General features: G+C 39.5%; 1 protein-coding gene across 5 annotated transcripts in view; it reads right to left on the minus strand.

Moving 5' to 3' along the window:
- Positions 1-22408, minus strand: part of COL24A1 (collagen type XXIV alpha 1 chain) — a 134247-nt gene that overhangs the window by 93650 nt on the left and 18189 nt on the right. For all 5 annotated transcript variants that reach the window (XR_005629612.1, XM_039727204.1, XM_039727205.1 and 2 more), the window contains 5 exons: positions 17516-17577; positions 9870-11167; positions 6652-6705; positions 3401-3454; positions 1332-1385 (listed from right to left, as the gene is read on the minus strand). Coding sequence is in view for 4 of the 5 variants with exons in the window: in XM_039727204.1 (XP_039583138.1) it covers positions 1332-1385; positions 3401-3454; positions 6652-6705; positions 9870-11167; positions 17516-17577 (1522 nt within the window). In the remaining variant the exon portion in view is untranslated. The remainder of the gene's footprint in view (positions 1-1331; positions 1386-3400; positions 3455-6651; positions 6706-9869; positions 11168-17515; positions 17578-22408) is intronic.

Below are 22408 nucleotides of genomic sequence, written 5' to 3' on the forward strand. Positions count from 1 at the left end.
AGGACTCACAGTGAAGAGATTCACTCTTTCATGACTAGTGCCCGAATTCAAACCCAGTAAGTCAAGGAATGCATCCTGGAAGTGAATTACTGTCCAAGTAAATGTAAGCCTATTAATTAGAGCAAGCAAATTTGATTTGAGAGAAAAAATTAAGAATGCAAAATAATAAGAACTATAAAAATGCATATCAATCCCAAAATTCAGGATTATAGATGCAGTCTATATGTATTTAGGGATAGTCATACAAATACGGGCTTTAGATGTTCTGTGGCTGCTTGGGTTCATGCCAAAGAACACAGCTCGAGTTTCAGGCAGCCATGTACAGCTCACCACACTATGATCTGCTTGCCAAAAACCTGGCTAGATTAAGATATTTCTGTGGAAGGTGCACTCCAATTTCTCATTGGTGCATCAACACTGACAACAAATATTTGTGAATTTTAGGGTTTGACAGCATGGATGCACTAAAAATAAGTTATGTACACATCAACAGCTAGTAAACCATAATTATTTGCTGATGTTTTTTCATAACAGAGAGTAGTCCTCAAATCTTACAGTGCTTCCTACTTGGCACAAATATTCCACAACTGATCTACTAGTAAATGCTCATAATAGAACTTAACATAAATGCAAGATATCCTTAAACATACAGCACAGACTAACATATTAGAATGCAAACATCCAACTACATTTTAAGTGCTATCACATTACTGTGTAGGAAACTGTAGTGCCAATCTGAAAATGAAACAATCACAAGCTTTCAAGCCCACAATTTCTATGAAGAACGGAATATTTGAATATTTATACTCAGATATTTGGGCAGAGAAAGCAACAACTAGTTTGGCTAAAGTTGCTTAGGAGGCAGTAGCAGGAAAAGCCTCTGAAGTGAAAAGACAAATTTTAGCTATTTTGAAAAGCAGTTAAATACAATACAACGTGCAGTAATTTGTGCACTTGTCATCACCAAATTCTGTTTTACACAACTTTCTGGAATAATGCAAGGTACTAAGGAAAACTGGAATCTGTACTTTGTTATACCAGTGTGAATCTAATCCAATTTCATTGTTCTATAATCCTTACATTTCATTTTTATAAATTAAATCAAATACATAATTTAAGTTTCAACTTTTCATAAATTTTTTAATTTTCCGTGGATTCATTATGTCACCTGTATCTACAGTGGTCACTCTAACATAATTAACTGCTAAAATATATCAGTGTTAAATTAAATACAAAGCATTTTTTCTGTTATAATTTATCTGACTATTAAACGAGACTTCACACAAGAATGGGACAGACAAAACATTGTTCTATAATTCAGTATATAATACCTTTTCTCCACATTTTGCTCGTCCTGGAGAGAATCCTGGGTCTCCTTTAGGGCCCTGTCACAGAGAAATTAAGCTCAATAATACCATCAGGAGAGAATTTCTAATAATATATGCTATAACAAGTATTCTCAACTATTACAGCATGAACAGAAAAAAATGTGAATGTGCTTCCCATTATAGATATTTTTCTCATAACTTTTTCAGTAAAGAACTAGAAAATAAAATAGCGCAGGTTTACACTGAAATGAGATTTACCTTTTCCAAATTTTGTAAAGTCACAAAACTTTGAAAAGCAGATTTTTAGTAAATCCAAGCAGGATTAGAGCAGATGCTCCAGCCAAATTGCTCTGCCCCAGTGTCCATCACTTGAGGGCACCAGTTGTTCCTCCAACAATGTGCAGGATTATCAGGCTGTATTACTGCATGAACCATAACCTTGTTCAGGTTTCCTCAGGCTCAGCCTTCCCACAGTGCTAGAATCCACAAAATTAGATTTTCTTAACTAATCTATTTTTCAAAGAGCCAAGAATAAAGCCAAAGCCCATGGATACCTTACATTACTTTAAAAACACCCCAAGTGTTTATCAGGAATTAAATGCTGAGGGGTTGGACATTGCTTGGAACTGCTGGCCCTCACTCAGGGCTGGACACTTTGCTGCAAGGATATTAAAGTTGTGCCTTGTTTCAGGAGCAGCTGCATAAAGGATCCTTCAGCACAAGAGGGAAACATTCATGCATCTTAAAGACAGAATACAATTCTGCCTTCATCTACTGCTGGAAAATTCTTGCAACTCATCTGCCAGGTTTAATATCAAACAAAAGTGTTTGTTTCAGTGTGGTCAACTGGATCTTCATAGACAAAGCTTCAGGAGCACCTAGTTGATTTTTATTTAGAGAAAACCACTTAAGAATATGCCTGTATCAAAAGCATAACTTGTAATCTAACAGAAATTACAGAGATCATTAAGCACCTAGTAATATATACTTAATAAAAAATATATACTTATATTGAAATAAAATATAGGTACATACACACATGTACAATTCCTTCTATTCTTAAACTAATGGACAGAGCTACAGAACTGATCAAAATTGTCATCCAGCAGAGGGAGAAAATAAATTATAAAACAGAGCCTAGGAGTAATTGGTTAAAATTAATTCTTTTCCTAGCAATGTATTCTATTACAAAGCCAGCATAAATATAGTAAAAATTAATTATGAATCCTTAACTGTCCCTATAGAACTAGATAAAAACAAACACACAAAAGCCAGAATCACTTGGTTTTACAGCACTTGGCACTGAAAGCTTTATTCAATTTCTTTTTATGTCCTCAAGCAGATTTTAGCACCTGTCATGACATGTCAGATTCCTGCAATTAGGAATCATACTAAACAAATCATGGTGCTGCCTTTTTCCTAACAGATCTATCAAGTTGTTCAAACTAAATTTGAGTTGAAGGCATTCTGCAACTGCACAAATCTGTCAAATCTATTTAAAGGGCCCATGTTACACAAGGTTGAAGATGTTATTTGAGCTTTAAGTCCAGTATTTTGTCTTTGACTATAAATATAACTTCCATAAATCTTCAGAAAATTATTCTAGCATATTAATAAATAAAAATGTCGCAGATATTAGAATATTTAAATAGCAAAGCTTGGACATGGACAATAAAATACCAATTGACAGGGACTGACAGTCTACACTTTTCCTTTTTTTTAACAAAGCAAAAGTTTACAGCAGTTAAGCATTTAAACCTCAGTTTATCAGAGGCTGAGGTGATTTATAGGAACTCTTTGGGGAAGTACAGATTACTTGCAAAGATAACCACTTCCAAGTCATTATTCTGCACACATAGGTGATTTTCTTTCTACTGAATAATCTCCTATTTTGTTTTGATCTGAAGTTCAATTTGATTGATTACATTTACTTAAAACATGTTTATAGTAGCAGTCTCCACGTGTAAACAAAAGTAGGCCAATTACTTCTATTGTAGGAAACAGTTCTGGGGCTTCCAAAAAGCATCAAAAAGTTCATGCATTTACATGTCACCATGGATAAATAAACTCACCTTGGGACCTGGCAATCCTGGCAGACCTGGGTTCCCATGTGGTCCTGGAATACCCTATTAAAAAAAACCCAAACAAATGAACAGAACAATGACTGGGATGACTCTGTACACCACTGAACAAATGTGAATGGATTGCAGAGAACAATTCTACTGCATCTTTCCTGTTTTTAGAATCACTGGTTAGGATTTTCAAACAATTCACAAGAAATAAAACATACGCATCTTCCTAAAAATTAAAAATGAAGGAGAGTACCCCCTTTTTATTACAAATCTCAGTTTCTATTGTCTTCCCAGGTAATTCTTAACAGGTTTGGCATAGTCACTGCAACGTTGCTCTCCAGCTACAACACTTGAAGGCATGGAATAAAAATCAGAAAAAATCACATTCTGAGGTACCCAGCTACACACTGAAAATGAAGGAAGTGGATGAGTTCCTGCTGACTTAGAAGGTGTCTCAAAGCAATGTATCCCACCTTCTTTAAAAAAAAAAAAAAATCACAGACTCTCCTGATTCTCCCACAGCCAGTGTAGAAAATGGACTTGTTACTAAAACAATTCAACTTCAACTGTTCCAGGAACAGAATAAGCTATCAAGACTATCTACACTGTCCAGTATAAATGTTTGTTCCTGCAACACATTCAGCAATCTTCACTCCTTGAAAAATTGCACATTAGGGAAAATATTTGTTGCAATGGTTGTCAGCAGCTATTCATCTTCCAAGTGCTGAAGGACCCAACTGGTGAAAATCTGTCCCTGAAAAACTGGCAACAAAGCTTCTGTTGCATTCACTAAGGCCAAAATTCTTCCAAAATCCAAATATAATAAGAATACTTTTGGACTTTCTTGTACACTCCGTGGTGTAACAACAGATAAACTCAGTGTTTGTCTTTCCCCCAAAAGAGGGCTCATTTACCAATTACACCTTGCAGTAACACTGAAAGCTGCATCTCTTCAGTGCTCCCTCTCACTCATGACAATGTTGACATAACCCCACAGAAATGCTAATCCCACGTGCTGTTTGAGAGATTAATTTGCACACTGGCAGCTCTGGAGGCACTCTCAGGGATTTAGGAGAAAGGAAACAAATAGAAAGTGCCAGCAGTGCTGCAGTGGCTCCTGCTTTTGCTGCTGCAGCGTTACTGACCTGGAATACAGAACTGCAAAAGGATTCTCATGGAATGAGGCATCAGAGGAGTTTCATGACATCTCTACTTCTGAAACTTCACTATCAAGAAACTTGGAACAAGCCAAGACACTTAGAAAACACTGTCACACATGAGCTTCTTTACCATACAACTGCAGGAGTCAAAATCGGTTTTCAATGTATTCTCTAACCATTAACCATACATGCCCCAAGAGTCCCAGCCATGTGGGTCTCTGTCAGGGTCACTTTGGACACACACCCTGAAGAAGGCCCGGGCAATGCAGCTCTGCACTCTGCTGTTTCCCTTTGACACCTTGAGTCACATTTCAGGATCACAAATGGCAACTCATGCAAAGGAAAACAGATGTCACAGGGCAGGCTGCTAGATGAGGGTCTGAATTTTGAGTCAACAAAGGTTACACAGGCTTTTGGGCTCACAAAACTCCTGTCATAACTTACATCATCACTAGCTGCACCTGCCTGAATTTATCAGTATTGTACAAAGTAAAGAACACTGACATTTCAAAACCATTTATTTTTTTATCAAATAAACAGTTTTATAGACTTGCTTGGCCTGTATAAATATACTTTAAACTCAGAACTACTAGTAAATAGTCATCTCAGCTATTTTCATACTTCTCCAGGCACCTTACTGTAAGCTGTCCCTTCACACTGGAAAGTGTATCCTACACAATAATTACCCCAGAGACCTCACACAGTAGAGCACTGTGCTTTTAAATACTCTATACCTGTAAAAAGACCTTCAGAAAAAAAATCCCAAACAAATTGCAGCTGGGCAAGGGCAATCTTACCAACAGGCATGGCTTTAAACATATGAACAGCCTCCTCTAAAACAGAGAAAACTTTCCAGTTGTGAGGATCTACCTGGATATGTGAGATCCTGCCTCTGATGCCAGACACATCCTTGCCAGAGGCAGTGTGCAACACAAAAAATCTGACTTGTAAGAATTGTCAGCTCTTTCACAGAAGGATCCAAGAAGTTGTGAAGAGATTAATTTGAAGGAATACTTTTCATTTTGTACTTTTAAATGTGCCTCTTCTCCCTTTGCTTCCAAAATGCTCTGGAACATCAGTTTGGTTTTTGGTCTCTTTGACCAGTGCCCTTCCCACCCATCAGGCCAAGTTTAGAACACCCTGTGCTGTTCTGGCTTTCAACAGGCTATTGAGCAGCATCTTGTTTAAACCTTCCTCAAAGGCTGAACCAAAACTCCTCCCACACATCTGATGTGAGCCCCTTTTCTCCCACTTCCCATCTGCCTTGCTGACTCCAGCCACAACCATTCACATCCCCAGCTACCACAGCCTGAAATCATCCCCACACCAAACCTTCAGCTGCTCCCCCCAGCTGCCCTTCCCCTAAAACCCCCCTGATCAACCACAACCTCAGGGACTGCTCAAGGAGTTTTAGTGCACAACTGCACAAACACAAATTCAGCCTCCACTGCACCCTGTTCTCCCCTGCTCATGGCAGTGGGGGCACAGGTCACTGGCAGAGCCCCTGCTCTGTGCCCAGGCACAGGGCAAGGCTGCTGCTCCTGCTCCTGCTGGGCTGCACCCACTCACACCAGATAAACCATTCCCTACTGTAGCTCATTCCTTAGCAAAGCAGCCTGACAGCAACCTAGCATCAAGCTGCTGAAGCTCAAGAGACTGGAAGAGATTTTTGGGATTACTTTCCCCCTCCACGCTGTCTTGCAGTGGTTAATTTTGTATCTGTGCCTGCTCCTCTGAGGCTGCATTGCTCACTCCCCCTCACTCCAAAACAAATGAATGTGGCTTTAGATTGCAGCAGATGGGAGCAGCATGGAAAAACTAGAAGTTAATTCTGGAGCAGCAAAAGCCAGGTACAAATATAACAATGCTCAGTGTATGCATCCATACATGGAATTAACTATGCTGGAAGCTCAGAGCAGGAGAAACAGTCTGTTTATCTTGCTTTAACCTATCTGCCAAATGTTCAGAATCACACACTTTCATAATCACTAAGCATATGAATAAAGTTGAGAAAAACAAAATTATGCAAACTCCAGTCTGATTATTAGTGACCTGCCTAGAGGTGCAGAAGAACACAGATGTTTTACTCACCCGAGGACCTCTCTTCCCTGAAGGACCAGGTAAACCTGGAGGACCTGGAGGACCCTGGTGATAGAAAATCAAAGCAGGTGAGGCTAAAACCTGGCACAAGGACAGTATCGCATGAGACCAGTTTTGCTAACTGACAACCTTGTGCTCCTGCTGACCTCAATTTGAAAACCAATTCTGAAACTACAAGAAAGTGTGTTTTTAATCTGACTGCAAATCAGATTTCTGTGTAGAAAGTATCTTGTATCAGAGGAATTGGAGCTAACAATCTGGATAGTAACTTTTACTCAAGTGTATTGGTACTAAAGGAAGAAAAGATTTGATAAGGAAAGCAAGTGCAATGTGTTTCTAAACAAAGGATAGAGAATAATTAAGCCTCTTCAATAAACTTGCTGGCATCCCAGACATTTCAGAAAGGTTGAAGTAACTGTGAAAAAACAAAATACTACCTCACAGAAATTACAAATATTAAATATAGAAAATAAATGTGGACAAATTACTGTTCAGTTTCCTATTAAAAGCTTCTACTAAGAATAACTGGTAGCCCATTTGCCCTTCTATATAATGAATATCAGTCTCTTTAAAGATAATGCAGACTTATCAAGATGCTAGTATATGACTAAATGTTTATTTTGCAAATGAATTAGATTATTAGTCGCCATAAGAGACAGTGTAACAGCCCCGGCATATCTGGTTGTTTTGAACACAGCAACCTTTCTTTTTCTATACAATGACTGCTGTTCAGATTTGAAACCCCAGGATCAACTTCACTGTACTCAAATACAAATGAGTGCTCTAAACTAAAATCTCCACTACCTTATATTACATTTCCCTTATCAAATGAAGGGAAATGAAGAGCCCCAGCTGTAACAGGAGCCATGTACTTTCTGCAAGGGCATATGGGCATCAGCAAAGCCAGATCTCTTGGAGAAGGTCAGTGGATGGCAGCAGTCAGGGGTTCAAGCTGCTCTTTCACCAGGCTTCCTCACACTGCTCTGTAGGTATGACACCCTCCCAGCTGAGACACCAGGCAAAACACTGAGCACCACACTGCCCACCACCACACAGAGCTGAACACTGGCAGAAAGGAATACCAGGAAAACCAGAAGGGCCATTATGGTGGCTGAAATGACCAACAGGAAGGTTTTGCTAAACAGGGAAGAGATAAAAAAGGGAAGCGAGGAAGGAAAAAAAGACAACCAGCCTTGAGGGTTTTATTAGCAAGCAACACTTCATTAAGACAAAAGCTGGATTTTTGAAAACCTCCCGTTTTGTGTGATACTTTTTTTTTCTTAGAAAGGTAATGTCACTGCAGAGAAGACAGTGCGGATTATGGAATTTAGGCATCATCAAACTAATTACATTAATTTGGCCAAAATACTGATCACTTATGCACAGTTCTGGGAAAAACACTGTTGTTCTAAGGAACTAAAAATATGAATTATTTCCTCTCCAATTAATCACAATAAACATAGGAGTTTAAACGTAGTTGGGAATATCTGCATGTCCCTACATGCTACATTAAGTCACACTGAAACCCATACCTGCACTTCCCCTCTGTGCAATTTAAAGGACACAAATCTGTGTAACAGCCCTGGTCTTTAGATCAAACCATAACACATCATGCTTTTAGCATAGGACATCCTCTATTCATTATGATTGCATAAATGCCCACTATTTTTCTGAAATAGAAAGGCCCCACGTTTAATAGCACAAGAAACATAGCAGGGAGATATATGGACAACTTTTGACCTGGCATTCTTGTCCAGGTTCAAAAATGCACTTGAAAGGGCACAGAGAGCTCCCACCCCACCCTGCTGAAGGGTTTTTATGTTTTGTATGTTTTTTATGTTTTGTATGTTTTTAATATCTCCTCCCAAAATGTAAGTTAAATGATGCCTTTTGATTAGATAATTATCCTGGGACTACCAGTGTGTTTTTAATATCTCCTCTCAAAATGTAAGTTAAATGATGCCTTTTGATTAGATAATTATCCTGGGACTACAAGAGAAAACATATTTTTGTTAAGTGAAATAGTTGCAATCAGTGTGGTTTCTTTTGTAATTTGTCTTCTTCCCTATCCCTGTTTCAGACATTTCCTTGAAACTACATTAATAACTAAACCCCATCATTTTCCTAAAGGAATCTTGCTAAGTATTACGATCCCTGATCTTTGTTGCTGGTTTATTGAATGAGGGCTGTGAGAACATTTTTCTGTATGTGGCTTCTAAATTTTCTTAAAACACTATCTGCTTCCTTTGCAACAGAAAACAAATAAAGAAACACCCAAATCCATCCACCCTTACTTTGATTACTCTAATTCAAACATAACTATCTCTTTCCATACAAAAAGAAAACTATAAAAAAAGGAAAATCTAATCACAACCAAACAAAAAAAGCAAGTGAAATTGTTTAGTTCATGCTACGGTTAAAAATTTTAACCGAAGTATCACACAAGCACAAAGCACGATCGATCATATTTCCCAGGCTAAGCATGAACTGATGTTCTTTCTGGTCTGTAGCTGCATATATATGGGCACATTTCTATGTACTAAAAAGTTTATGAGCCTTGTGCACACAATAACAAAGGATTAACGAGTTTCTATTAAAACCACTACTGTGCATTTGCAGTTGTATCAACAATCACTTACCCTGTGAACTGAAAAAATACCTCAAAATCTTGTAAGACTGTTCTAAAAAGCGTTTTCCATGCAGGTTTGCTTAACCCCATAACCTTGGGTTGATTGCAGGCTAGATTCTGCAGCTGGTCTATTTCTACAACTATAAATTGTGACTGCCTTGCTCAACCAAGACAACTGTGTCAGTCTTCTAAGCAGCCTGGTTGTTCTTTTTATGGACCAGCACCCTTATTTGTGAACTACATTGAATTAGCCTGCAATTTTATTACGTGAGCACTCTCTGTAATTAGTAGTTACAAATATCCAGCTGCATTCCAAGTTTTAAAGAAGTCTGGGTTGCCTACCACTTCACCAGAGGTGAATATCTTGATGTCTTTATATTCTTCCAGTAAATAAAAGTACATAACACATATTAAAATTACATGTGAGAAAAAGACACATTTAAGGCAGATAAACATTGGTACAATACAGCTGGGAGAAACCACAGTCACAGCTTTGGCATGCCTGGAAAGGTTCCTTTCAAAGCCTCTGTTAAACGTATGCTGCCTCAATATAGTAAAAATAGTAATAAAGATAACTTACAGGAGGTCCAGTTTCCCCCTTTGGACCTCTGACACTTCCCCTTTCAAACATTTTGCCAAGATCTTCATAGTCATAAGCATAATTATCAATACCATTTGCATAAGTGTTTTCTGTATGGTAAGTCTCTTCAGCATCTAATGCACCTTCCTGCCCCGGATGGAGTTGATTGTCCAGAGGGAGCTCAGCAGGCAAATTGTACGGGGTTGTGCTGAAGGTTTGCTGCTTTTTGTTTAGTACATCCAAATGCTGTTTTGCTTTTTCCATTCTCTTGCTTTTAGTTTTACTCTGTTTTACAGAGGAGATCAGAGAAGGCTCACTATGTTTGCCTGCATCTCCTGTGGTATTAGCTGAACTATTTGGATATGATCCTGCAGGGGTTTTAGTGATGTTTCTTTTTCTGCTCATCTCCTGCTGCTGAAGAGCCAGGTCGATATTCTCCTGGAGTTCTGTTTGAGGCAAAGCTTCCAGCAACAGAGGTTTGTTCTCTGCAAACTCCCATACAGAGGCATTTCTTAACTCAAAGTGGTCTGGTAAAAAGCGAATCTGAGCAACGTTGGTAACAGGCATGTTTGATACCTCTTTCCATCTATAAGCTGATATATCTTCCTGGTTTTCCTCATCAATGATCATTGCAAAAGCATCCAGCCCCTCTGGCAGAAGCGGAGCCCCAGGCAGGGATCGATAGGTTTCAGCCTGGCGACACTGCTGCTTCACATACCGACAGTAGTTTGCAGAGGCTTCTGCAGAGGGAATAATATCGAGCTGACATATAACTCCTTCAAAGCTGACAGAGTGAGAGCTCATCCTTCCCAGGGTAAATACACCCTCTGAGTCAAATGTCTCCACTTCAGAAATTACTTCACTGCTGTAGCGCTTGTTCCCACACTCAGCAAACAGCGAGACAGTCTTGTCCCCAATGCCAATGGCAAATGAGTGCCACTGCTCATTATGAACACAATAATCAAAGTACACGGGCTGCTTCCCTCCGGTGTACACCGCTACCTTCCTGGGCAGCAGCTGCACACCAAACTGCAGCCTGCTCTTGTTCCTAACGCTGAAAAGAAAAGCATCACTGGCTCTGTAAGAGTACAACCCAACCAATAAGGTGAACTGATGCCCTAGGTTTGATGGGATGACTTGAGGGACGCGGGACTCGATATGTGCATCATTGCTTAGCACCACTCCTGATGCAGTCAGACGAACACCCTGAGGTAACAGAGAGGATGTTGAGGGCACTGCTGTCTCTGAAGGCTCTTGGACATCTTTCACAAGGCCTAGTTGATGAAGAACATCTATTGCTGTAAAAAGAAATAAAGGCACACTGTTGATTTAATTTACAAGATCATACATTCAGATTCATATAAACAAAGGTATACACAACATTTTACCAAATCTGTACCTCTCAGAGCATATACACTTCACCCAGTAAGGCCACCAAATCCCTCCTGGAAGGCACTGATCTTTCACATAAATCAAACAAATAATTAAAGCCAGAGCAAAATTTCCATGTTAAAAAAACCCCAGCTAAACTAAACAAACATACAGAAAGGTCCACAAAATGTTCATTGTAGGTAAATTTACTTCTGAAAGTGAGAAATCCTCATTTGCTCCCTTTAAACTTTCCAGTGATCAGTGAATATACTTTGGTTAGTTCCTTATTTATTTAGCTAATCCTGTCTACTTTTTGAGCAGAGAATTACTCTTTTTTTTTTAGAAAACTTTTTCTGCAATAGATCCATGCTGTTGCTCTTTATAAAAAGTTCAAATCATGAGGGAAGGGTTGCTTTGTTTATAAGAAAGGACTTTTTCTGCAATAGATCCATGCTTTTGCTCTTTATAAAAAGTTCAAATCAAAGCATGAGGGAAGGGTTGCTTTGTTTATAAGAAAGGACAAGCTATTTATAGCACAGCAATGCCTCCTTTCCCTCCACACAGTTTACTTGTTAGAGCCACAGATAAGGTGAACTCTGGAGCAGTGGAAGTGGTGAGGAGCAAGGAAAGAGAAGAATTGTCAGGACCCAAGGGTAATGGTCCTGTCTTCTGGCTCATCCCTCCCCCTAAAGTGCATAAGGCTGCAGCTACCATGACAAAACATGGAATTAAAAATGCACTCCACAGAGCAGACAGCTGTCCCACTGATTGATATTCTATAGATTTGGCTTTGACATATAGAAATCTGGATAGATCTTCCTACAGGGAAGAATGGGCAGTGGTTTATTCAGGGCTGGATTCTCTAGTTTCTCATTCAATGTGAGCAATATTCTTTAAGCCTTTCCTCACTCTGGGCCATACAGTGTCTCCATTTTTTACCTGGCTAAATATCTTCACCAAATGGGTAGAAACACAATTATCTAAGATCCTAATAAACTGAAATCCTATCTGTTCTGGGAAAAGAAATCAAAGCCACCTTTGGGTAAGTCAGCAGTTGAAGGTGACCCAATTAATTTCTTATTGCCTAAATCAGATTTGGGCAAGCTGAAGTTGGTGGGCATAGACACCTTCCTTCAGGATGAATATAAAGACACTGTTACACCCCTTATGATGCAGCTGAAGCACTACAAAGCCTTGAGTAGGAGCTAAACCACATATCCCAGGAACCTTTCTCTAGGATCTCAAAGTAAGACAGCATTTACGGCATTGATAGGATTGATTGGTAAAGCTGTCTGCCTGAGTGTTTGTGAAAGGTGCAGAAATATTGCAGATGTTGAAACAAAATGCAGTCATGGAAACATGGAACAAGAAGATCAGGAGCTAAAACATACTGAAAAGGCTGAAGAAACAACATTTGCTTGGCTTAAAGACAGGAAGGTTTGGGGGAATCTAAATAAAATTGTCCATGGTCTGAATTGAGGCCATAGGGAAAACAGAGAAAAGCTGAGGAGTAACAGTCACAAGCTGCAGCACAAGAAATTTCAACTTCCTACAAAGAAAAAGCATTCCCACCACAAAAGTGGCCAAGTGTTGGACCAGGGGGCAGAGACATGGGATAATCTCAATTCTTGGAGATTTTCAAAGATCAATTGGACAGAACCAAACAACCTGAAGTGACTTCAGCATTGACTCTGACCTCAGCAGAAGTTAGGACCAGATGAGTTTAAGGTCCCCCTAACTTATATTTTAGGATTTTTTTTCATAAGGGAAAGCTGAAGACTAGTTTTCATAAACAACATTGCACAGCAGCATAGGAGATCATCTATTTCCACCTCTCACTGGAACAACTTCAGAGAAACACCTATATTAAAAATGACTTGTAGTATCTAATAGTTGCACTGATTAAATAAGATTGGCTGGGCAGACAAAGGCACTTTCTACAGCGTTTTGCTGAGGCTACTTTCGCTATGGACATGCTTACACTAAGTAAATAAAAATACCTTAAGACACAACAAAAATTTAGAGTAAGGAAAAGTTAAGGATTTGCTGCAATATTAAAAGAAAAGAGCCACTGAAACAAATGGATATTTACACTTTAAGTGGGAAAAAGGTCACCTTTCCCAGTTTCCCTTTCTCTGTTTACTGAATGTATTCATAGCAAACTTTAAGAATAGACAGATGTTGGCTTAGTTTCAGTGCTAAATTATGAGAAGTGCCTGAGATTTCCTTGAGAGTGATTTATAAGTTGGAACCAAAAGCATCAACCTGAACACACTGTACATCTTGAAAATTCATTACACACCTTGTAGTGTTTCTAGCCATGTTTGAGATTCACGGACGAGCCAAGATGGTCCTGGCGAGTAGCCAGGGCAGACAGGGTATGGAGAAAGAGCATTTCTGCAGAAAGTCCTGTGTGTGCCAAGTTCTCAAGATGTTTTGCCTCACAGCAATTAATTCACCATGGCTGTATTTTTATCTGTCAGGCTGCTAATAGAGGTCAGATTGGAGTAGAGTTCCAAAGCACAGTGCCTCTGCTAATGAACCACCATTACTATTTAATTAATAAAAATTAATCTTTTTATTTTTAAGTAGTAATGCATGTGATCTGTCAAAAGTATTATAAATTCAAGTGTAAAATAAAAATCTTAAAGTGGTTTTAAATAGTCAGCTAAAAATTACATTCAAGCCTATCACTAATAAAAGGCAACCTGCAAGCAAAATGGCCAAATTTTTGGCAGTTCTGATTTGAAAAGAGCACATAGTTTAAATGTTATTAAAGAAAATCATGAGCATGATGAGGAATAAGAATTTTTTTTTCTATTCTGCAAACACTGACAGGTCTTGAGAGAGCTAAACACAAATAAATATTGTGTGAAAAATGACATTAAATAAATAAGTATAAAGGAATTACTCCTTGCTGACTTACTGCTTGTTAACCCACTGTCAAGCCAAAAGACTGTTCCAAACTTTTTTGGCCAGTCATTTCACTTCTGGTCCAACATGCATATTTATTTTATTTTAAGGCTTTCAGAAGCTCTTGGCAGCACACTGGATTTTGGGAGCAGGCAACCTTCTCATTCTTCCTCCCAGCTTGACAATCACTATTTGCTTTACCTATCAGTTGTCAGTTTTCTTTGTTTACTCATGTCTACAAAACATCTGTCTTCACTTACTGCTTATTCAGTCCCCCAAATTGTAACAGCTCAACTTCTTGAAGGAAAGGCTGTTTTGGGTTTTTGGTGTCAAGTGCTTTCCTTCCACCTTCTAGGAGATCTTTAAAAATTCACAACTTTACGGCATCATGAGGTAAGGCAAAACCTTACACCAGCTTTGGCAAAAAGCCTTCTGACCCTTGTGTGGCACAAAAATAACCCCACAAAAGAACTGGGGAGGGATGAAGGGATTTGACTACAGGATTGTTTCACACACAGACTCCATTCAGTCTCTCTTTCTCATTTCCCACGTTGCTCCATACTCACAGCTACTCTCAAGGCAGTATCTCTGAGATGCTCTCCCTGTCTCAGCAATCTTAGTACACACATTTCTCCCTTTCCCTTTTCCAGTGTGGGTAAGGGAAAAGAAAAGGGCCATTCAGCAATCAGCTCCACCGGAACCAAGAGTAATTTTTCATCAGATTGCCCATTTTCTAGGTGATGATGCATCTGCAGCTGGGTACATTAAGATACCTGGCTGCAACAAATGCTCTCCTGGGTGCCAGATCAGATTACTGGCATAGGAAAACCAGCAAGACACATTAATTCTGGGCATCCTTGAGCCCCACTCAAAGTATTATTTCTAGAGTCTGAGACTGTATCTTTACACATACTTCACTGAACATAGTTTATAGCAGCATACCAAACTGAACAATGTGTATCTTCCCAGGTAAAGCATGCAGAACTCAGGAGAGAAGGCACATTAATTAGCTAGCATCTTCGTGTTTGGCAGAATATTCTTTTTTCAAAATACAACTGCCAAGGTGTAGCCATGATATTTTATGAAAAATCCTTTCCTAGGATTTTTCCCGTCCTGAGGAGCTGAGAGCCTCAGGAAAGAAATGTAAACAATAACTATCTGCTGCTGTGGAGTGCCACAGGTGCATCTTCCATTGGTCCATGTGGATTGTTTTCAACTAGTGACCAATCACAGCCACCTGTGCCAAGGCTGTGAGCAGTCACAGGATTTTGTTATGCATTCTATTCTGTTCTTGTTCTTTGTAGCCGTCTGATCTTTCTTCTCTCTCTGTTCTTTTAGTATAGTTTTAATGTAGTATTTTACTATAACATAATAAATCAGCTTTCTGAGAAAAATGGAGTCAAGCCTTGTGTCCCCACACTTGGATGGTCCGCTGCAACACCAAGGAAGTCTAAAAACCAAGGTGTTAACATGTTGCTAATGGGCATGCAGTCCTGTTCCCGGACAAACACTAAGCACCACAAATGTAATAATGCAGCTCTGCAGCTTACATACTGAAACTGAAGGTTATACTTGAAATGCACTGTTTTTTCTGAGGAGGTTTCCTTCTCTGAACTGCTTTTTCCAACTTTGTTTACACGCTGCCTAAATAAAGCACAAGAGGAACCCAATTCACTCATGGGAAGAAAGTTGCATCAAGGTTCAATGCATCATTTTGATCCCAAGCAAGCATTTAAAGAAAATAAAGTCATGTATGGCACTTGTGCATCAAGGATGGAAAAGAGTTTCCATTCAGTAAAGTTTCTCATATGGCTACCTAGAAATGCTGTTGAATAACAGTAAAAACAACAACAAAATAATAATACAAAAAAAAATGAAACTCCTTCATCTGTTGGTAACAAAATAAAAAATAATGCAATATAAGCATGTTGAGACTGGAGCCTTTACCCTATTTCTGCAAAGCTCTCTGCAGGGAGGCATTCTCAGCCAAGAGGCAGGTAAGACTCAGTCTCCACCTGCTCCCCTGTATTGCTCACCCCCAGCCCTGCAGCCCTCACAGTCCTCGCCTGCAGGGCCAGTAAAAGCAATTTCCAGACTGAGAGACATGAGGAGTGAGAGAAAAGGTTTATTTCTTTGCAGAGGAGGAGGGTGGGCTGGAGGGATGAAGACACTCAAATTGTCACCCCACAGCTGTCTCTGGCATCCGCCACCTGCTCCCGCTACACCAGGAAACTGTAAACTGCCTCCCTAAAACTGCCTCTTCCCTTTCCATCCCTGCAGGCCACACACATCTAACAGTGCTGCCCCTCCTCCAGTGAGAACTTGGCTCAGCTATTATAAAAATCCTGGAAAATCCCATCATCACAAAAGCATATGGCCCCCATTGAGCTGGATGTGAAAAATCAACAACCAACCTTACCAGGCAAGCAATGGGCAACACTGGAGGGCAAAACTACAAAGGCAAAGCTGGGGGGAGCAAAACAAAAAATCCCCAAGTGAAGGAAAAACCAAGCTTTGCCAATCTCTGGGAATGACAAGCAGGAAAAACACATTGGTGAGAATAATGGTGAGAGGCTGCTGAGATATCCCAAAGGGCTCTAGCAAAACATTATCAGGAATGAGTCTTGCCTTAACCACGCAACCCATCTGTTTGCATTCAGATGAGTATTTGCAGTTAGTTACACACTCACCAGCCAAGGATGACCTGCTTCAGGCTTCACCTGCACAGCAGAGGACCATGGGGGAGAACTGATGCTGCCACTCTCATGGCAAATAAGAAGTGACTAAGTGGCATGTTGGCCTCCACCACTTCAGGACGCTATCGTTCCCACAACAGTCTCCAGAGCAAGCTGCACATCTGGTGCTGTTATAACAGCTGGCAGATTAAAAAATAAACTAAAAACAAGACAATCCTATTTCCTCACAACATCTGCATCTGAATGCAAGGCCAAATAAATACCAAATTTCACATTTTGCTCTAGCGATGCCAGCCTGTATTATGCACCATGGTTTGCCTGCCTTAAGTGGAAAGGTAACTCAGTCATAGCTTGCCACCCCCAAGGACACCCACATGCAGAGAAGACACAATCAAAGCCTTTTCACTGTACAAGGCTTCTTTTTTATTAAGAGCTTGCTTAAATATGTAAGCAATTTCATAGACAGAAAATCTGAGCAATTTTTGAAAGGTCATCTTTTCCAAATGGTGCTTTAAACTTTTGCTCTCATTATGCTGTAATTGGTATTTTATTTAAGTCACATGAATGAATGAACTGAACCCAAGGTCACAAGTAACAGCAGCCATTTACTCTTTTCATCTACTAACATATTAAATAAATGTCCTATTATAAACAAAGCATTCTCACCTTGTTTGGATACTTGTGCGACACCCACAGCTATACATGTTGCAATGAAAAGGAGAGCTTTCCTAAAAGGGAAAGAAAGGGAAAAAACATGTGAGAAAATATGTACAGTTTCAGAACTCCAAGGAATTAGAAACCTGATTCAAGATCCAAATGGCAGAACACCACTGACTTCAGCAAGTCCTGAATCAAAGCCATCACAGTGTACAACTTTCCACTGATACTGAGAAGGTGCTTCACACAAAGATTGAGGTTGTGTACACCCTTAGATATAGCACATATATTTTACACTGGTTTTTATTAATAAAATGACTGCATCTGCTTTATATTTTCTTGCAGCAGCTTTCAAATATGAATGCCGCCATGTAGTAAATTTCTTCCTGGAAAGAAAAAAAATGTTGCCATAAAAAAATAATAAAATAAATGACAAGTTAATTCCTGTAGAGATCATTAGGTACTTTAGATACTTTTGATGTCCTATCAGTCTTCTCACTAGATCACATCATCATCCCATAAGTGAAAATGTTGTGTCAAACTTTGGTTCTTGTATTATAAAATTTTATCATGCTACAAGCAAGTCATGCTCTTCACAAAGTAAAAAAAAAAAAAAATTCCATTAAATTTCAGCTTACAAGTCCATGCTCAGTTAGAAGAGTGTCATACTGATAGCTACCATAGGCTCACTGCCCTGGTTTCAGCCAGGGAGATAATTTTTCCAGTAGCTGGTGGAGTGTTGTGTTTTGGATTTAGTACGAAAATAATGTTGATAGCACACTGGTGTTCCAGTTTTTCCAACAAACATATATAAGATTTATCTAGATTATGTGCTCAAAATTCACTTTAGGAGTGTTGAATGTTGTACAGACTACATTTTTACTGTGATTAAGAACAGATTGTTTGCTGTTTCTTAATTATTGTTTTAGCCAGATTAATATCTAATCACTCTCTTATCAGTGACTGAATCTTCTAATAAATGAGAATATATTGTCTGTTAATGTCAGACAACCAGGCACAGATGCATGTAACAATTATAGTAACCTCTATCTACTCAGTTCTAAGAACAAATATTTCAAAAATATCAGAAATATAGTTCTGACACTAATCAACTCACACTCAAGCTCTTGCTCATTAATGTTTGTAACCTCAGCAATTTTTCATAATATGGAATGCTAGAGTGACTAAAAAAGTTTCCTGGACCTGGTCAGAGAGCACTTGAGCATCTGGATTCAAGTCTATTTGAAAGTAACAAAGTTGCAACTAAACATATATAACTTCAGGTCACCTAATTTTTGCCAGCTAATTAATCAGATTTTCACATGAAAAAAAAAAGTAGGAAGAAAACACTATCACACTCTTTACAGGAACATACGATTTAAACAGAAAGATCTATAAGTACATGTGCATACACACACACAGAGCAGTATTTAGTAAAAAGTCTTACTAATTCTTTAAAGGGTTTGGAATTCAAACATTTCAGAAACATCCAAGTACATGAAAACCACAGAGCAATAGCCTGGCTTTATCAAGTGGATTTGTATATTGAGAGAGCTTAAATTTTGGCAAACAGAACAAATTATTAATTTAAGGAACAATAAGGCGCAATAGTCACCTGTGCAACTGTAAAATGGTAGATACATCCTGTCCTTCAGAAGAAAATACACAGAACATATAGGATATTCAAAAACATGCATCAGTGCTTTAGCTCTGATCACAGAGGGAGGAAAAGGTGGAAACTATGCCTTACACATCCCAACATGCTTGTAGGGGCATGTTCTTTAATTAACCACCACTACAACCCCTAGCTATTCCTCCCTTCAAGCTTTCTCCTGCTACAGCCATGAAATGTCTACTGGAGCAGTTCTGCCACTCCTAAAAAAGACCTAAGACCAACTGTTGTCCAAGCAGCTCATCCACTACAGTACACTCAGCTCATTTTTTCAGAGTTCTAAAGCCCAGAATTCAAGTTCAAAGTTTCTGCACCACACAATGTGTCATCTTTTGATCAGTGACAGGAGAGAGCTCTGCCAGAAACAAAGTCCATGCATTGCACTGCATCAGTTAAAATGCTGGACAACCCTTTATTTCACCCTTATTATTTTCAAAGGTGCAAAATGGATTTGCCATTAAAAATCACACTAAACATTTTAGCTAGCTACAAAATAAGGATGCTCAAAGAACCCCAGAGCCCAAAATTTAAAGATGACTCCTCCAATAATTACAACAGCCTCTTCTGCTACATCAGCCAGGTACAAAGCTGTGTCTGTCAGGTACCTGCCTCTGTCACTTCCCAGCAAACATTGTAGGAAAACAAGAAATCACAACATGTTCCCAGGGCTGTAAATCACACAGATGTAACTGAATATACAGAAACATTTAGTGAGAAGTAAAGACAAACGTCTGGCTTACACAGTGCTCTCCAGCTAATGTCAAGAACAGATGAGTTATCAACTAAGAGAAAAAACAGGGACCAGAGACAACCAGAGGGCTGGGGGTCCTCTAATGCGTGAGAAAAGTGAGACTTCCTTCTATCTTTTTTCACAAGCAAAATTTTTTGTAAATGAAACCATGTGCAACCTAATCCATGCAAACCCTCCCTCCTGGTTGAGATCACCATTCTGTACATTTGCAGAACAGTCAGTTCCCAGTCTTCACTCTCACACCAGCACAGCCACTGAGACACCAGGCTCCAGGCACACACCAGGCATAATGTGCATGTGGCTTGACCCATCATCTGCCACAGCTGCATGGAGCTTGGCTCCTTGTCTCAGCTGAGTCCACAGCTCCTGGAGATGTTAGGACACACCAACAGAAAAACGCAGAATCATGTGGCATGGAAGACTTCAGCTGACCCAAATGTGGCTATTTTTCCCCATTTAACACCACACCTGAAGCTGTTCCAATACCTAGGCTTTAGGGCACAGCCAAGGGATTTCATAAACTTCTTCCCCTCCTCCTATCTTTTGGTTTGCTCTATTATACTTGCTGAGGGTCACTAGTGAATCATTTTGGAGGAAGGCACTACCAAATGTGACTGAGCTATTGTACCACTAAAAACTGAGTTTATCTTCCTGATAATCTTTGACATCTTATGGCCATTTGCCTCTTCCTACAGACTGGACAGCAACTATCCATGGAGGTTTTTTTGCATTAGGAGTGATGGATGGATGAGAAAACTGACAAGCTTCAAAGCAAGTTGTGGCAAGCTACAATGAAAAATTCCACCCTCTGAAGACTACCCAGCAGCATACAGAACTCAGGTTTGGTCAGTGCACAGCAGTATCCTCTTCATTCCAGCCTAGTTTCCTAAATCTCAAGTTTAAATGAAGCAATAGCACCAGCTGGCTGCTAGGAAGGACAAGTGAACCTGTCTGCAGTGTGACTGCCACAGGTGCACTCAGTCCTGCACTCCTCAGGGATGATGGTTTAAACACCAGCACCTGCCCCACACACCTCCTCCACTGCATCTGTCTGGGACTGCTGAGAGAATGGCACAGTCTGGGTCCATCAGGCTTCACAAGGGCTTTGGAAAGGTCACAGCACCTTGTGGACAAAGATGCCCTGCAACTCTCAAACTGATCTTTCAAGATGTAAAAAGAAATATAACTTTCTTTGCTACTATAATTAAATTAGCCAGCAGGTCCAGTGCTGCTGGCTAATTTAAAAGACCTACTAGCAACACAGTCTGAGGGGACATAACAGCCTGCAAAACCTCTCTGGTGTGACACTCACATGCCCTTTGGTCACAGATGGCACCATGCAATTAGCCATTGAGGGGGGAAGCTCCTGAATCCTTTGCCAAATTTCACAATTTGAATGAATGGAAAATGGGAGAAATACAAGTTGAGGTGAGAGGTAGAGGAGCATTGTCCTAAGAGGAGTTCTACAACAGGACTGGGGGTGAGGGAGAAGAAACTCCCTGCCTGGTGGCCCATTCTTTGGGCTTCTTCTGGCTTAAAATGAGAAACTACCACATCCAGAAGAACAGTCAACTCTGTTAGTATTTCTAAAAGAAAGAAGAAAAATTGAAAAGATGTGATTTTAGAACAGTTCTATGAGTAAATCTGATTGCTTACACTAGTTCTCTTCTCCAGATAGCACACACCATTTTTTTCTGTATGAAGTAAAAAGTATATACCTTGAATTCCTACTCATGTGAAATACTGTTCTTTCACAGGGTTTGTCTCTGTATATTTTGTAGATCATTCTTCAAATGAACTACAACTTGGGTGACACAAGGCTGCTCTTAGTTTAAATCTTCTGTCAATAAATGGGGTGAGAGATTTAGAAGTCATGCAGCTGTTTTATTTATTTAACCTGCAGAGACACCCTTATACAGGCCTGACCTAAGGGTGTTTCAAGGAAAAGGTGGTTGAAGTTGCAAGGGATTTACTGGTTTGACATATGCTAAGGAAACCTGATCCTTTTGTGAGGAATTCTGGGTTCTTTATACAGGCAAGTGACCAGGTTGCTTGCTCTCTATAGAAGTAAATTAGGTAAATATCATAGAAGCATATAGATATATTCTGAAGCTATCTCATATTTTAAACTTGAGTAAACTGCATCTCTGCTACTGTACCTCTTTCCTGTAATGCAATTTATGTTTCTCCATCAGCAATACTCCTTTACAGATTTCAAATAAAACCTTTGAAATTCTTTGAAATTGCACTCAGTTGATGAAGAAGTCCCAAAGACACAGCCATTAAAAACAGATTTCCTAGGAAGGCAACCTTCAGGAAGCCCCTTAACTGCTCACAAGCATTCGAGCACACCCAGATTATACATCAGGCACACTTTAGCAGCACAATCCTCACTACAACACTAAACAAATTCTTCTGTCCTGCTCAGAACGCTCAGTAAACTTAAGACACAGTCAGAACAAAATCAGCCCTTGACAAA

Source organism: Passer montanus, unplaced genomic scaffold (genome assembly GCF_014805655.1).
Source record: "Passer montanus isolate IOZ18808 unplaced genomic scaffold, ASM1480565v1 scaffold60, whole genome shotgun sequence".
Classification (NCBI taxonomy): domain Eukaryota; kingdom Metazoa; phylum Chordata; class Aves; order Passeriformes; family Passeridae; genus Passer; species Passer montanus.